At 30.9% G+C, this 16,571-nt stretch overlaps 2 protein-coding genes across 3 annotated transcripts; one reads left to right on the top strand and one right to left on the bottom strand.

Annotated features, from left to right (window-relative positions):
- Positions 1–1,088: 1,088 nt before the first annotated feature.
- Positions 1,089–9,415, bottom strand: Bm9681 (Uncharacterized protein; the record flags this gene model as incomplete). Its single annotated transcript, XM_043082737.1, has 23 exons — positions 1,089–1,217; positions 1,550–1,738; positions 1,887–2,057; positions 2,155–2,244; positions 2,485–2,571; positions 2,993–3,158; positions 3,258–3,376; positions 3,481–3,690; positions 4,268–4,329; positions 4,467–4,644; positions 4,788–5,046; positions 5,238–5,443; positions 5,533–5,644; positions 5,924–6,108; positions 6,283–6,480; positions 6,664–6,758; positions 7,145–7,385; positions 7,833–8,081; positions 8,300–8,412; positions 8,479–8,578; positions 8,675–8,811; positions 9,016–9,157; positions 9,365–9,415. 23 exons carry the CDS (start codon positions 9,413–9,415, stop codon positions 1,089–1,091), a joined length of 3,489 nt encoding a protein of 1,162 aa, XP_042938671.1.
- Positions 9,416–10,836: 1,421 nt separating this feature from the next.
- On the top strand, positions 10,837–15,042 carry Bm7230 (the record flags this gene model as incomplete). 2 transcript variants are annotated; one of them, XM_043082735.1, is made up of 11 exons in its annotated part: positions 10,837–10,844; positions 11,479–11,580; positions 11,976–12,117; positions 12,360–12,575; positions 12,845–12,994; positions 13,252–13,467; positions 13,654–13,804; positions 13,974–14,122; positions 14,275–14,391; positions 14,679–14,752; positions 14,868–15,042. In XM_043082735.1, the coding sequence occupies 11 exons, from the start codon at positions 10,837–10,839 to the stop codon at positions 15,040–15,042; spliced, it is 1,500 nt and encodes a 499-aa protein (XP_042938669.1). The 2 variants fall into 2 exon arrangements, with proteins under 2 accessions (XP_042938669.1, XP_042938670.1); XM_043082736.1 differs by lacking the exon at positions 10,837–10,844 and having other exon boundaries at positions 11,480–11,580.
- Positions 15,043–16,571: the final 1,529 nt, after the last annotated feature.

Raw genomic sequence — 16,571 nt, 5'->3', positions numbered from 1 at the left:
TTGCTAGTATTTTAAAAAATTAAATAAATTAAAAAAAAAGAACAGCATATTTCATTGGCCATAAATAATTTTGCTCCAATTATTCTCACCGTATAAAGCTGTTAAATGTTTTAATGTGTCGTTATTTAATCATTACTTGTCAATTAGATGGAGGTAAAATATTTACTGAAATGAAAGAAAAATTCAACTTTCTTTTTTTAAATATTTGTTGTAACTATTTATTTGGATAACATTTCATGCCTTACTGCACAGTATAAATAATTTAAATCATTTATTTTGTAAGTGGATTAAAATTTTAAAAGAAAAATTAATAATTTCTCCATGTTTCTGTATATGAAAATTTTATACTTCACAGTAAATACAGTAGATGTGTTGATAAGGGGAACAAATTACTTCCTAAATACAGCAAAAAAGAGAAGAAACACTGTAAATTTGAATGTATCACATTAGTGGAGATGATGAAGACATTGTGCAAGGTAGAAGAGTAAAAAAAAGAAAAAAACGAATAAAAATTTCATTTGATGAAAGATTTAAAATTCAGATGATAAATTGTGCATTTGATGAAGAGAAGGAATAAATGGAGAGTAAAATAATGATAGATTGTAATAATGATAAATTATGCGATAAGACCAGGTATATTTAACAGCTATTGCAACATTAATATCATCATTCCCATGCATCTTTTCTCCAAAAATTTTAAAAATTTCCAAAACTGAACCATCCAGCAAACACTTTGCTATATGTAATCTGTCAAGATAGAAGTAAAGCAAGTATTATATGCAGGAATAACTAATCAAATAAACAAAATGAGCAATCATTCATTCATTCACATAAAAGATACATCCACATGAGTTGTCGATCAAAATTGAACAATTATTATGCCATTTGCCATATTTAGCGGATTAATCTACTGCTCAGGCATAAATAAATGTCTTCTGAGTTTTGTTATTTGAAAGAACGAAAAGTTGGAGTCTAATACACATCACATCATTCATGGTTTTATTTCCACTGAATAAAGATAACACTAAAAAACAAGTGGATAATCGGAGTAAAATTTTAATAGCTAATAAAGCAATAATATTAACTATTTATTGACATTCTGAGGCAGTACGTTTACGATTTACCCTGTTTTGCCGGGCAGATATTATAGTGAAATCACCCATTTCTGTTGTCATTATCAGGCCACGACCATCCCTACGTTGAAGAAGCTCCAAATTCTGGAAAAAAAATTAATAATTCTACAGTAAGTCACTTACTTGAATTAATACGCAAATATCTGTTGTCTCAGAAATAACAGAGGAGGATGAGATAAAAATAATGGAAATCTCGAAAGGCGATGATTTTCCCCATGATTGTCATCATTTTTTTCGAAAGAAATTTTAATAACAATGAAACTGTTCACCTGGATAAAGTGAGCTCAAGATGCAAACAATGCTAATTGAGTAAAAGTTTTCTTCTCTAGCAATTTTTCATTTCATCAGGAAATAGCAAAGAAATTTTTTTTTTTTTTTTTTTGCAAATTTAAATTCGAATAATTAAAATTACTAACATTTTCATTACAAAGATGCAAAAGCACTGAGAACGCATTAATAGGACTGAGATCATCAGCAGTTCGTCCAGCTAAATACGAAGGAAGTTGGGCCAAAACCGATGAGAATGTATGTCGACCTGCTAATCTAAAATCTTTTACTGTTACTTCAGCATGTCGTAGCTCACATGTTGGATCATCGGTCATCTCCTGGAATAGAGAAAAAGATAATTCGTTAAAATTCAAAAGTATAAGTTCTCAATTCCTTAATGTTAAATTTCTGTTCGATTATAATACAAAAAAAGAGCTCAAAATTCAACTTCTAAAAATCAAACTCAAATTCCCTTGAAATTATCACCTCCTCTTCCCTCAACTGCAATCGCTCTTCCTCTCTACTAAGTTCGATGCGATCAAATGAATCCTGATAAGAATCCTCGCTTAAAATGCTCAAATCATTCAAACCATCTAAAAAACTGAATCCCTGTTGTCGTGCGGCAGAGAGTTCAGCATTCAAAGCATCGGCATCAAGCTTAAAAATAATCATATTCTTGAATTTCAAGTAAATAAAAATAAAAATTTCTTATATTTTTAATAAGACTGATTCAAAAGTATATACAAAAACTTACTTTCGCATTTGATAATATAGTACCAATTGCTCGTTTCACAGCTGGTGCATTGATGCGTCGTTGTCTCACCGAATATTTCACACCAAAAATCTAAAAAGAAATAAAAAATAAAACAAAAAATATTCTGATATGTAAGAAAGAAAAAGTGTAAGAATCTCTTTCCTTCTTTTATTTTATTTCCTTTTTTGTTTACCAGATGATATTTGGGAACAGAAACCAAAACATTTGGTCCTAAACATGTAACAGACTACAAAGGAACACGTTTTATGAAACATAACTATAAATCATTCGCTTATGCACATTTGCATCACATGAAAATTAAATATTTACCTCAGCTTCTTCTGCCCCAGAATCGGCTTCAGAATAGAAACTCTGGGTGGTTTTCACTACTGGCACATCGTACATTGGTACCAATGTCTATAAAAAGCTTAGTCATAATTGCAAATTAATCGATTTCTATTTGTTTAAATATAAACAAATTACAATATTACTCATAAAATCTAATGCTCTAATTTAAATAAAATTTAATGGTGTTATATCTATTGCATAGCTATCTGATATCCGATCATTTTCAAATTAGGACACATAATTTAAGAAATAAAACCTATTTTTAAACAAAAACGGATAAATTATATACCTAATCTAAACCTTGAATAACCAATAAAAAGATGCAAAGTTTTCGAATAACGATAATAGTAAAAAAAAAGAACCTTGTTAATGTTGATAAATAATAAAACCTATTCATTTAGGATAATGACTAAAACAAAACACTTCAACAGTGATGATGAAAAGACAAAAATTCATTCCAGTAAATATAATAAAATAAAATGTTCCTCACACTATCATTATCATTATCGTCATTATCCTGAGTAGCAACTTCGCTAAATAAGTCATTATCGTTATTGCCGTCAAATGTTTCACTGGTACAAGGTACTGACATTGATCGCTGTTCCAAACATGCGTCATCGAAATAACCATTGAAGCACGACATGTGTTCCTTAATTCTGCAAAATTTAACATATGCAATTTGAGTCATAACTTTCATATAATTCTGATTCACTACGAATTTTAAATTTTGAAGAAAGAAATAAATTAAAACTAACGCTTCTTCAGGATCTAAATCCTCCCTAATGGTTTGTCGTAGCATTTTTGATAGGTCTTCATCTTTAGTATCCACTGGTGCTGACATTGATCGATTACAGTGCAGATTCTCCCATTCGCCCTATAATAACAAAATACTCAACAAATATTAGCTTCCAGAAAACATTCTATAAAATCGGAACAAAAAACTGGAGATCGGTATTTTGATATAAAGAGAGAAAATACCGAGAAAACGTGAGCCAGACGACAAAATTGCTCCGGTTTATAAAATAAATCAGTAGCGAGCCGTGTCCGATTAATCTTCAGGACTTCATCTTCACGTTTGACAAGTACAGTCGGACGTTTCGTTTGTCTTTGCCGATCTCGAATCACAGCAAGAGGCATATTGTCGAAATCACCAATTTCGAAAACTTCCTTTTCCTCTTCTTTTTTCACCTTAATAAATTTATATTTAATTGAAATTTAAGCTTTTTGATATTCAAAAATTTGAAAAAACTCAACACATGCAATTCTTCAATAAATTATTCAATTAGCTCAAGTATTTCTCATCTCATGCAAAACCATTAAGTTATTCGGGAGTTAGGACCACTGATACATGATCCTCCCTTAATAAGGTTATCAATCCAATTTAAAAATCCAGTCGAACTGTCCTATCTAGGTTTTGCTGATAGGATCGAACATCCGAAAATATGTCTCAATGCGATATTTGAATTGAACAATTTTTTAGAGCCATCCCAAAGGTTTATGTCTTTAATATGATAAAAGCATCAAATCATTTATTCTCAAACCTTTTTTCACTGGAACTTAGACCAATCTAAAGTGTGAAATACGGATAAATTAGAAGTTCAACTGGTCAAAATTTCAGTTTGTTTAATAATATATTGAGTAAAAAGGTTCCCACTATTCGCGCACCACACCATAATCTTCCTTCAAAAGCTTATCTGCAACGTCTAACGCAAAGAAAAAAAATGAAGAAACTTAGGGGACTGAAGAAAAGTGCAAAGTAATATACTTTTTTTTTTTCGATTTTATCCAATTTCATAGGTGGCTTCCCTTTTGCAGCTCCAACAACTTCTGAAAATAATTTTCCTTCTGTATAGTTTCATAAATAAATTGATAAAATACTAACTAAAAAAAAATACTAAATAAATTGGAACTTTTTAAAATAAATAATATGAAATAATTAACACTGAAAAATGTCTACTATTAACCTTTATCAAGCTTTCGTTTTTTCCAGTGTGTATCATCGTTTACTATTGAATAAGCCATAACTGCAACTCGTTTTTCGTCAATAAAATGGAGATCACCGTATGCTGAAGCTGCATCCGTACGATCAATTCTACCACCACTTTCTAATCGTAAATTTTCCAGCTCTTCCGAAAATTCTGTCTTCAACAGTGAAGAATGTAAGAATGCAATTAAAATATATATACATATATATGAATTATACTAACAGTAAGAAAAAAAAAATTTTCGCTAGCTTTTTAAACCAAAAATTCATCTATTTCACCAGATGAAAAGGAATGATGTACCTGCTTAGATGCAAGCGACCGAACGTCATCGGCAACTGAATGATAGTCATTTACGTGTGATGATACCACATCAGCATCCATATCAGTGTCATTGTCAAAGCCTGCATCTATTTCAGAATTAATATCATCCATACGACTTGCTATCAAACGACCATTAACCGATTCTGATGGTATTGCTGACGGCACTGCTGACCTTGACTGCTCTTTAGAAATAATACTTTCGCGTTCCCAAGCAGATTGCATTTCAGGCCTTCGTATTCTGCAAAATAAAAGCAAATAAAAGTCTACAGTATAATACGACATCAATGAGATAAAACTTTTTTTTTTCAATTCACATAATTTAAATAAATCTACCAACAAAGTAAAAGAAACAGAAAATAAAACAACAGTATCACTGGAATGATTTAATAATATATAATAACAGTGTACTTTAATACTTTTAAAACATACGGTGTCGCAATTGGAATTTGTGCAATTTTTCGTCCAAAATCATCGCCCTTTTTTTTAAACAAACTTTCACCTCGACCAATTCGAAAAGTATCTAGTACTCCTGCCAACGCTTTCTGATCATCACCTGTCATTTTAATAGCATTACGCGGGACTTCAACTTCAATTACACTCCGGAAAACAGGTAAATTGCCAAGCACATTACCACTCTGAAATCAAATTTTCATAAGCAAAAAAAAAAAAAAAAAAAAAAAAAGAAAAAATCGAGATCATAACATCAAGTGAAATGAAAATAAACCTCAGCAGACAAATGTTCAGCTGATCGTGCAAAAAAGTAGTTAAATACAGGATGTTCACCAGGCAGTGACTTCAAGGTTTTTGCTCGAGCTTCATTACTCATATTATCCCATCTTTAAAAGTGAGCCATTTATTAGAATAAATTATTACAAACAAGCAAAAGAAGTAAACAAAAATAACAACAGTCATTGTCACAGATTTTTTTAATCAGACGTTAAACAGTCTTGCTTATATATTTTTTGGTTTTGCATTTTCATGTCTACAACCTTAGATTGCCAAAAAAAGAGACTATTTTAAATTTCAAAACATAAGAAACTTATAGTTATTTAACTCTGTCCAGCATAAAATGATCAGACTCATGCATTCACTTTTTGTGTAAACTAATGTATAACCTCATCTTGCATATTTTCCAACACATCGACTCTTCAAATGGCTCCAATTCATCAGCTATTGGCGCATATGTTAAACCACTTCCTGCATCCGCAATTCTGCTAATATATGATTTTTTTGCTGGAATAATGGCTTGTAGAATGAAACTCCGCCGAACAAATGGATCCACATCTCGCAAGGAGTAGGCCTAAAAGCAGTTAAAGCTACTGAATTGGATTGATGAAATCTACTTTGAAGAACTAAATTTAACTAAACTTCATTTTAGACCATTGAAGTGAATTTCTACAAAGTGATTAAATCAAAAAAAAAAAAAAAATTAAGTAGGATATTGAAAGAATAAACCAAAATTCATAAAAGAAACCATTAAAGCGACGAATTGGCCGGAATTCATGCCAAACTTCTTTTGCAATTGTCTTCTCCACCGAAACAATTCTTTACTACCACAATCGAGAAGTGCATCTTCCAACACAGCTTCTACATTTTTCTGGATTGACTGCATGCTACTGGTACTTGCTGTTGTATCCATAAGAACTGTTGTTTCCTGACTGCTACTTGCATTCTGCAGAAATCGCTATTTCCAATATTTTGCCGAACATAACTAACAAAAGCAAAAAAAAAAAAAGGAAAAAAATCAAACTAAATTTCATAAAGGCTTTAATACTTCTAACGATCGCATTTTCACTACTCAATTTTTCTATTTCTTAAAATTAACCTCCAAAAACGAACACTTCTGAAAACATACTTGTGATAACGTCAATATACGTTCATCGTCATGTACATTATTTACGACACCAGCAACATTTGATTGATTAAGTTTTTCCGAATCTTCGATAGCTTCTAAAACATCGATCAATTTCTATCAACCATTTAGATGGTAGTAATATACTTTCAACGGTCCCATAACGAAATTTAGTGCAGAATGGTGTAATTGAGGTAATGAGTTTGTTTTTTTTTTTCTTTTTATACTTATTTAAGAATAAGAGTACAGTCGCAATGCATTGGAAGATTTTTTTCTTTGGTACATAGTAGAAAATTTTAATTACAACTGCTAAGGAAACGTGAAAACTTAGTAATGGAAATGTACAAATAGTATTTTTAAATACTCAAAGGTTTAACAAAGAAAGCATTACTTATTCGCAAACAATAAGTAGCAATAAAAATTTGAAATAATTGGTGAAAGAAAATTTTAATATCTGAAAAAAGAGAAAAAACAAAAAACGAACTCCAAATTTCATGTAAATCTTCGCCCTCAATTTTCTCATCCCATGGATCACGAATACATCGACCATTATTATGCACCAGGTAACGACGTCCACATTTACTTGTAACAGCATTTTGCATCAAAAGACCGCTTGATGATCCCTCATCAAAGTTGTGCGTTGCCTTATTATACAAGTGGCTACAGAATTCAGCACCTGTTTCAGTGTCGTTTAGTTCGGATGAATCGTATACAACCATTGGTACCTAAAATGACAAGTTCAATCACAAAACCATTTTTAATAAATTCCGTTTTTATTGAGCAGTAAATTAATTTCATTAGTAAGATTAAAATCTAAAGAACTTTAGAAGGACTGATTTATAATGTATCTATCATAATGATCATAGGAAAAAAATTTTTTTTTGCAATTTCTAAGAAAAATTTTTATGTTGCATATGAACTTATAGTTAAGAATCGATTTTTCAACAAAGCAGTGGCGATAAAAAAAAAATTACTGTAATGCATCCTTCGAAAGTGAGACAGAAAAAAAGACGGAGAAAAACAAATAACCTTAGAAAGAAATAACCCATTTGGCAATTGTTAGCTGGGTTTATAAGCAACACTGATCGTTCTATTATAAAGATGGAATTTAACAATTTAAGTATTTGCATATAGAAGTTAGATTAATACATTTTCATGTGAAGCATGCTTACCTTTACTCTTCTTTTTACACAGTTTTCGTGAGATTTATCGCATCTATTCGTGAACTTCGTCACAATTTCACTAGCTTCCAGTACTGTTTGTTCATCTTCCGTCCCGGAAGATGAGTCATCAATATAGATCGGAAAATCAACAGCATCATAGATATCATCATTTTTAGCAGAACCATCTTCCAAACCAATATCAGAATCACTGTTCCCTTCATCCAACTGCCCTTTGTTTTTCGTCTTATCCTTACCTTCCTAAAAGAATTAACATCTACCATTAATGGTTCCAAAATACAAAATATACAAATTGGAACTGCGATAATTTTTTCTCAACACCTTATTATTTACTGGGTAAATCAAACATACAATATATATATATATATATATATATATATATATATATATATATATATATATATATATATATATATATATATATATATATATATATATATATAGAAAGGAAAATATACTTTTTTATCAGTATTTCCTTCATTATCCGAATTCACTTCTTCATTACCGTTATCACTATCGTCATTGAGTGAGATATCCTTCTTATTATTTTTACTGTTATCGAACTGAGATTCTGGAAAATTTTATTTTAGTGAATAGTTTCTTCCATTTAAGAAAAGTTTAATCAGAATTAGCTTACTATCCCCTAACTTTGATCGAACATCATATGCTTCTAAATGCGTAGCATCCACACGAAAGGAATAAATTCGTGCACTTGCATCGAGTAAAGATCCAGCTTGCTAAAAATTTTTTAAAATAGTGCACGTTAACTTCATTACGTGAACTTGTAAAATGCAAATAAAAAAGTAAAATTTTCATTAAAGGTCAACGCTAACATATAGAGGTTCCTTTTCCACAACAATCGGTAATCTATCGATAAGATCTTCCTGGAAAGCACGAGCAGCCAATTGCTTGGCTTTCGTAACAGCAATTTTCATTGCTTCCAGTAAACGTTCATTTTTCGCTGGGTTTTCTAGAATTTCAGAAACTTATTTAAGATTATAGTTCATGTAAAGATTAACAAACAAAAAAAAGCGAAAATGCACTTAACAGTCAGAAGCCTAGTTTAAATGCCGAAAATCTATAAACTGAAGAATTAGTCATTTTTCTAGCGAAAAATAAGAGATTTTTCGTACACTTAAAACAAGCTCATCAACGGACATAAAATGAGTTTTACCTTTCTCAACAGCTCTAGCATTCATATCCATTAAAATTTTCTGCCGTTCCTCATCTTCGTCCTTCTGTGTACGCAAAACTGCCGATTTGCGATGTGAACCACGTCGACTATCTTTTTCCAAGGCATCAAATGTTCGATCAACCTTTAGAAGAGAAAGAAGTAATAAATCAAGTTGTGACCACTCGAAATACAAGAAATTTTCAATTTACTCAGCCCAAGATACAATCAAATTTAGCTTAAACAGCTCATCCTCACTTACTCATTCAGTTAATTAAAAACAAAGAATTTATTAGTTTTTTATTTAAAATTATTAGCTTAAATTGATAAAATGTCTAGAGAACAAATTTACCTCACTATCCAAGTCATCATCATCATTAACACGTATCCGACGTCTTGGCATTGTTATTGTCGTTATTAAAAGATAAGTTGTGACAGATAATTAAAAAGAAAAACAACAATACCCTGATAAGCTCCAGTAATTTCTGTAAAAATTTTAAAATTTAATACCGTTTCTATTCATATTAACATGATGCATTATAACATACAAATATCGCGAAAATAATTGACAACGACAGAGAAATAGATAAACCTCTCGTAATAGTTTTAAACTTTGAAGTGAAATAAAAAAAAATTTAAGCTAAATATACAAAAAATTAAAAAAAAAATCTGATGCATTAACAATTAATTCAAACATTAGTTATTCTATGAATATCTGTACCAATTGCCATTATAGTTTTTATTTTGACTTAATCCTCAGATCATCCATCTTTACGATATAAACTGATGCAGATGTAAACTAAAAGAATGAAATAAAGACATTAAAAAAAATTCAAATCCATTTCTTAATCACTATGTTATATTCATATAATCAAATTAACTGTGACGTATAATTCATTTCTAGTTTTGCTCTTTTTTCGTTTTCTCGCCGTCTGTTTTTTGTTTTTTCTCCCTTTCTTTTAGATTTTAAATTATATTCGAATGACAGTAATTTTAACTTTCTCTATATTCAAGAACACTTTTCCCGTTTCCAATATTTTTTTTTCCTGAGTTCCTTTTGGATATCTAAATCCTTCCTAACGCATACTGCAAACATATTTGGAATAATTTTCTCCAACTGACTTTGCGCATTTTTTCTTTGGAAATTAATCCGGCATATTTCTTCCTGACATTCAACTTTGTCACCCCGTATATCCTAAGCTAAAAGTACGTCAGCAAACTACAAACATTTTCCGGCCGGTTTAATTCTCCGCCTTTCCGGTTTCCATGCAAATATCCAGGATGTTACTTTATTAGTTCGTCACGTAGTAAGAATTTCTGCGTGAATTGTACTCTACCAAACGTGACCTGATAAAGGAAAAAGGAAATATCACGAGAAGTGAAAATACACTGACGTTCAAGAATATTTTTCAATGCGATGTATTTGTGTCGCGTAGCAGAGTGGAAAATTCAAATATTTAGAGACTGTTGCAATAGGAGAGACATTAGGAGTTGATCATATAAAAAAGAAGCACTGGAATAATTGCGAAGGAGAATGAAACAGATGATATAGTGTCCGAAATGATGAGAGAGTAAAGATGTAATCATTAAAATATAATGTGTTAAGAGATGTAGACAAGAGCTAGATAGTTCTGCATTAAAAGTTGTAAGAAAGAATGGAAGTAATACGGAACATAAAACTGAGAGGCAATTTGGGCTAAGCCGAAATGACACTGAAGCATTTGGGACGTTTTTCGTGTGAACTTTACGTGTTACGTGTCGTCTGCGTGGGTTGCGAGCTGTATTGCGTAAATCTTGCTTCAGTGTAATTGTTACGTAAATCGTATGTCATTGTAAGTTTTAATGTTATTTCAGCAACATTGTTACTCATTGTCTAAAGTTATACGTCAATCACATACATTTCATAAGTAGGTTCCATATTATGGCAATTCTGAAAAAAATCATATGGGAATTAATTGTGCACACTTTGAATTACGTCAGTCACGCACGTCAGTTTTACGCTATTTAAGTGGGTTACACACTGTGAGAAACATAGGTTACAGCCGAATTGCAATTTGCATATGAATTACTTTTTTTCCCATATATTTACTTCCTGCAATAATTTTGCAAATTTCTGCAGAAAAATTTAAACTCAGCTAGAAACAGTGACAATAGTAAGAGTTCGAAAACTGTGGTATGTCTGGTATTACAAAACTTTAATCTCCACGTTTTTACTTTCGTTTGTCCTCTGTTACATGGTCATGAAAGTTCACAAAAATGATTCATACTGGTCGTCTATTTGCTGATTTTGTATTATTATTTTTATATTTTCTACTTTTATCAAGGAGTCTTCTGATACATGCAGTAAATAAAGAATTCCTAATTTGTCATTTCTAATTGATGCGCTCTTCTTCTAGCTTAATCTGTAGCTTTTCTGATATTTTATTGCTGTTTTAATTTTTGAATAATGCATAACTTTATTTTCAGGATGTCATCCATGGAAGTGATCAAATATCTATTATTGCTACTTCAACAGGGTATCCAACTATGTTTAACTTATAAAGCAGTCGATGAATCGGTTTTATTTAGGTTTGAAGCTTCGAAAAATTGTCTTCTAGATAATAAAATTAATTAAGTTCTAAAAAGCTAATTAAATCGTTTCGAATCAAGTTTCGAGCATCAGTACAAATTAGTGCATAGAGAATAATCTAATGATGTGGCTTTTGATGCATATGATATAGATATTTTGCATAATGCAACAGATAAATAAGTTCTGAATCCAGCAATGGTCAGTGTAAGTTGAAAACGCGACATCGAAATATTTCAGTAAAATGGATGTTATCCAAATTCATCATGAGATATATGCAACACCACAATATTGTCCTTAGTGTAATGATTCATGTAATAAAAAAATGTAATAAAAATTTATCGCAGATTGAGTTATTCGGTATTTTTTGTCGTAAATATTGCATGGAAATATTTAGGATAGACTGGAAAGGCAAATCGGCAACACCAGAATATCTTGTTAATGTTAAAGATGATTGGTTAACGAATCAACCTTACCTACACGTAACGAGTGGTAGTGATGAAAAATATCTCTGTACGCTACCAATCATTCCAATTGAGGTTTCTGTTTTTTTTTATGTTCTATGGTATCACTTGAAAGCATTACAAAAATTTTTTATTAAGTTCTACCTTCATTGATGTAATGTGCCGAAATAATTTAAAAATGTCTTTTTTTTTTCGAAATTGTATTTGGAATTTTTGTTATTTTAGCACTTTCAGAGATCGTTTACTTAGGCGTAAGAGATTTTATTTACTCAACAAATATAGTAGTAATTTTTATGCAGTTTTTTTGTTGCTTTCAGAATAAACAATCAGTGCATTCATATGTGGGACCATCACCAGCTGAACTTATCCAATCGTTGTATGATAATCGAGTATGCTCATATTGGTTAGATGTATATTGGACATATGAATTGTGCCATGGACGCTATATTATGCAGTATCATGATAATAGAGAACAAAGAAGTATCAGGAGTGAATATTATTTAGGAAATTATGGTCGTGAACAATCCAGATTGGTACCATTTTCAAGCTCTTTTTTTTTTTCGTATTTTCCTTTTTTTTTCTTTTTTTCAGTTTGCTTTTCTTTCGATTTTGAGTGTAAATTTAGTGATTATGATTAAACTGATTTGTTGTTACTGAATAAAAAACAACATAGGTTTAACAGGTGCACTAACTGATTTCTTATTTCGTCCTTGAAATCGATTCATTCTTGCTCAATGCATTATTTTAGTATTATTTTACCAATGATGAAAAGAATACTTAATTTTGACTGACAGTTTTTCAGGATGATAAGAATTTCGATCAAATAAATCCACCAAAACGCAAAATTGATAGCAAAGTGCAGCCTTATTATCCAGTTACTTACAGACAAGGAACCGTTTGCGATTTAACCGGGAAACCAAGGAGTACGACTGTCATATATGCCTGCGAACCGGTTTGTATATATTAAAACTTCAAAATATTTAAGTAAAAAAGACGTAAAACGTATTCTACTTTTTTTTTTTTTTTTTTACCATTTACCATTTTTACCATTCACGTAACATATTGAAAGTCCTATTTTTTACCATTTCTGAACTTACCTAGATCATATTAGATTCTTGCAACTCCAAAGGAAAATTATCGAGTGGTCCATATCTATTTAATATCCATTTAATGAAGCTGTAGGTTACCTTAATTTTCAAATATTTTCAGGATGGCAAGGATCAAATATATTCTTTTGCTGAAACAGCTTCTTGTACTTATGAAATGATTGTATTCACCAAACAGTTATGCTCTCACCCATCTTTTCGTCCACTGCCTACTGTTGATCATGAAATTGTTTGCTACTCGAAGGATCCGCATAAAGAATTTCCGAAGCCAAAGCAACTTTTGCAGCTTGAAAAAGAGAGTGAGACAAGATTGGAAAGAGTAAGTTTGAAATGAATATTTCTTAGATTTGCAAATATCCGGTTTGTGATTTAAATGCTCTCGTTTGTTTGGTTTTTACCATCCATTTAGGTGCTTTTCTGCGATAGGATTAGATAATATTTTTTTTATCAAGTTTGAAGATATCAGTTTTTTTTTTTAACTGAATCATTTAATTGTCTCTTTCAGGAATATAAGTCAACTCTTCAGCTTGAAAGACCTTCTGCAAATGTTAACATTAATGGAAAAGACGAAGATAATGGAGAATATGATGATGAATTAGATGCGGCAATTAATGTAGCCAAACAAGCATCGCCAAAATCTGACAGCTCACGATACAGTAGGTTTACCTTCTCTTGATAATGACTAGCTCATTAGAAGAATATGAAATTTACATATTTCTGCACAAACTTTTATTAACTTCTGTTGATTTTTGTATGACAGTAATTTTGTATTGCTTAATATTGCTCTTATTAATCTCTTTTTTACGTTCATTGCTTCTTTTCTAGTATCCTCAGCAATCCCAATGGTAAAACCGGCGACCAATATGAATATGGATAGTGTGCTTCAGGAAAACAGATATTTACTAAGTGGGAAGCACTGTTTGTATGGTGGTGGCATAGGATGGTGGAAATATGAATTTTGTTTCGGGAAAAGTGTAAGTTTACATATAGATTTGAGGATTTTGTTCTGATAATTCCATGTGTTTTTCATTGATTTTAATTAGTTGAACTGTAAACAATGATCTTGAGTCAAGAGAATTAATAAATAAAAATTAGTTATAAAGTAATGGAAATGGAAATATTGCAGGTAATACAGTTTCACGACAATTCTCAAGGTGAGCGAACTGAAATTTTGTTAGGTCTTTTCAACCTTGATATACATAAACATTGGATTGACGATAATCCTCAGAAGAAACCATTAAAGGTTACTTTTTTTGGTCTCACTGAGGTATTTCTAGAATAAGCTGTCAAAATGACCTACCATGACAACTGATCCAATCGTGCTTAGTGTTATATTTAAAGTCAAGGCTATAATCAGGTCGAAAAAAATGTTACAGATTTGTAGATGATTATCAAAGAAATATCGAGATTTATCGACAAAATGATTTACTGCATGGAAAAGTCTTCATTTTATTTGGTCTATTGTTCTGCTGCATTAACTAGTGAAATATTTTCATTCAAACTGTTTCAGTGCGTTTATGTTCTTTATAGATTGACGGTCGGATAACTCAGGTCTCACACTTGTATGCAGGTGGTGCATTTTGCGAGAAGACTAACATTCACAGGTTTATTTATTTATTTTAATCTTTGAGTCTTATTTGAATATATGACAAAATTTTCGGGCCCTTTAGTTTAAATCTAGCAAAAAAAGAAAAGAGAGTGGAACTAGTATAATTTCAGAAGTGTTGAAGTACGTATTCGTTGTCGAATATCGAAAGGAAGTCAAACGGCTGTAACACTTTACTTGTTGGAGCCTCATACATGTCAGTATATTTTGGGAGTGGAGTCATCTCGTTTTTGTGAATTGTTGCAAGCTGTTGATCAGTATGGGTTGATCCAACTGCCAGAAGTGTAAAGCAAACTGTGATCAGCTGTGGTATGGTCAAAAGAGAGTGTTAAGGGATTGGGGTAGGTCGATCTTCTAAGTGGAAATCTTTTTGGCGAAAGTAAGTTTTACCTCGTCATTTCATTATTATTTTTAGAGCATTTTATGATTTAAAAGTCCAGAATTTAATTAGATAATGGTGTTTTCGTTGTGTCTATTAAAGCAGTCTTTATTTGGGTTTATCATCTAGATTATACGGTCTTTCAATGTAATATTTTTTAACCTTATAGAGACATGATCGCGTGTTTGTCGATATCTGTCCATCGTCCCTAGTTGTTATTTTGAAAATATTGCAACAAAAATTTGTTTTTAAGTAATTTTTCTCAGTTATTCAGAGGATTTAATGGTTGCCGGTTAAAGCTAAAAGTTCGTCACAATATATTTTGCTAAATTTGCTAAATTCAGATTTACTTTCCTTTTATCTTTAATTTCCACGCGACCACTGTTCATTCCATTATTTACTGTGATCTATGTAAGTGATATTTGTTGTTTGATTGGTACATTGGTTTTCCTAAACAACAATGAATTTAAGATTTTGTAACGGTTTGGAAAACTTACTGTTTCCATTACATAATTTTTTTTTTTTTTGGACACTTTGATTTAAGCAGTTAGTTTTTGTTGTTTTATCTTTGGGTGGTGGTTCTTTTTGTTTTTAACAACTTTAGGCATGATATAGCTTTTTCACAAGCTGTAATAAAAGTTTATCTTCAAATGTTTGTAAATTAATGTGATTCGGACCAGTGCCTTCATTTATAAATATTCATTTCATCATGGCCGTAAGATTCTCTTCTTTGTAAGTTTGTACATACAATTATTTTCCTTATAGTTTCTTGCATTCTTTCTCTTTCTCAAGAAAGTCTTTATTTGTGTTTATAAGTTGTGTCTGTGATTTTCGGGAATAATATTTTATGTTTAAATTTGGTATTAACGGCCTAGAAATCGTAATCTAAAGATTAGTGCGTAATTTAGATTTATTTTAGAAGTTTCATCACTAATTTCCTCGTTCATATGTTTATTTCTTGCTTCAGAGGAAAAAATATGTAAGCTATTTGAAATATGAATTTTTTTTAAATTCAGCTGTTTGCATTTCATTTTGAAAATGAGAAAGGAATGTCAAAATATTCATTATAATTGTTTTAATTAGTGTTGAATTATCCCATTGGAAATTTACTGCATAAAATCATTATATAATTGAAGAGATGATAGCTGTAAAAAGAGTTAATCAAAATTTTTTTAGATTTTTGTGCAGCAATTGTTTGATAACTTTGTTCTTACTGGTCTTTGCCATGTGATATTTCACTAATTCGATGTTGAATTATTTTACAAGCCAGTTGCGTTAATTTTATTTGGTTTTTACTACATGCTGCAAATAAATTTGATGCATATGAAAACGAAATAGTGATTTGTGGTCTTAGGTTGCAACCTATTTTTAAAGAGTGTCGCATCCTTCATTATTTTCGGGATTTCAGTTTTCGGCTTGTTTCAGGTTCCAGGGATGG

This window comes from Brugia malayi (assembly GCF_000002995.4).
Source record: "Brugia malayi strain FR3 genome assembly, contig: Bm_008, whole genome shotgun sequence".
NCBI lineage: Eukaryota > Metazoa > Nematoda > Chromadorea > Rhabditida > Onchocercidae > Brugia > Brugia malayi.
Note: the sequence above shows the minus strand (reverse complement) of the source record. Positions and strands in the feature narration are given on the sequence as shown.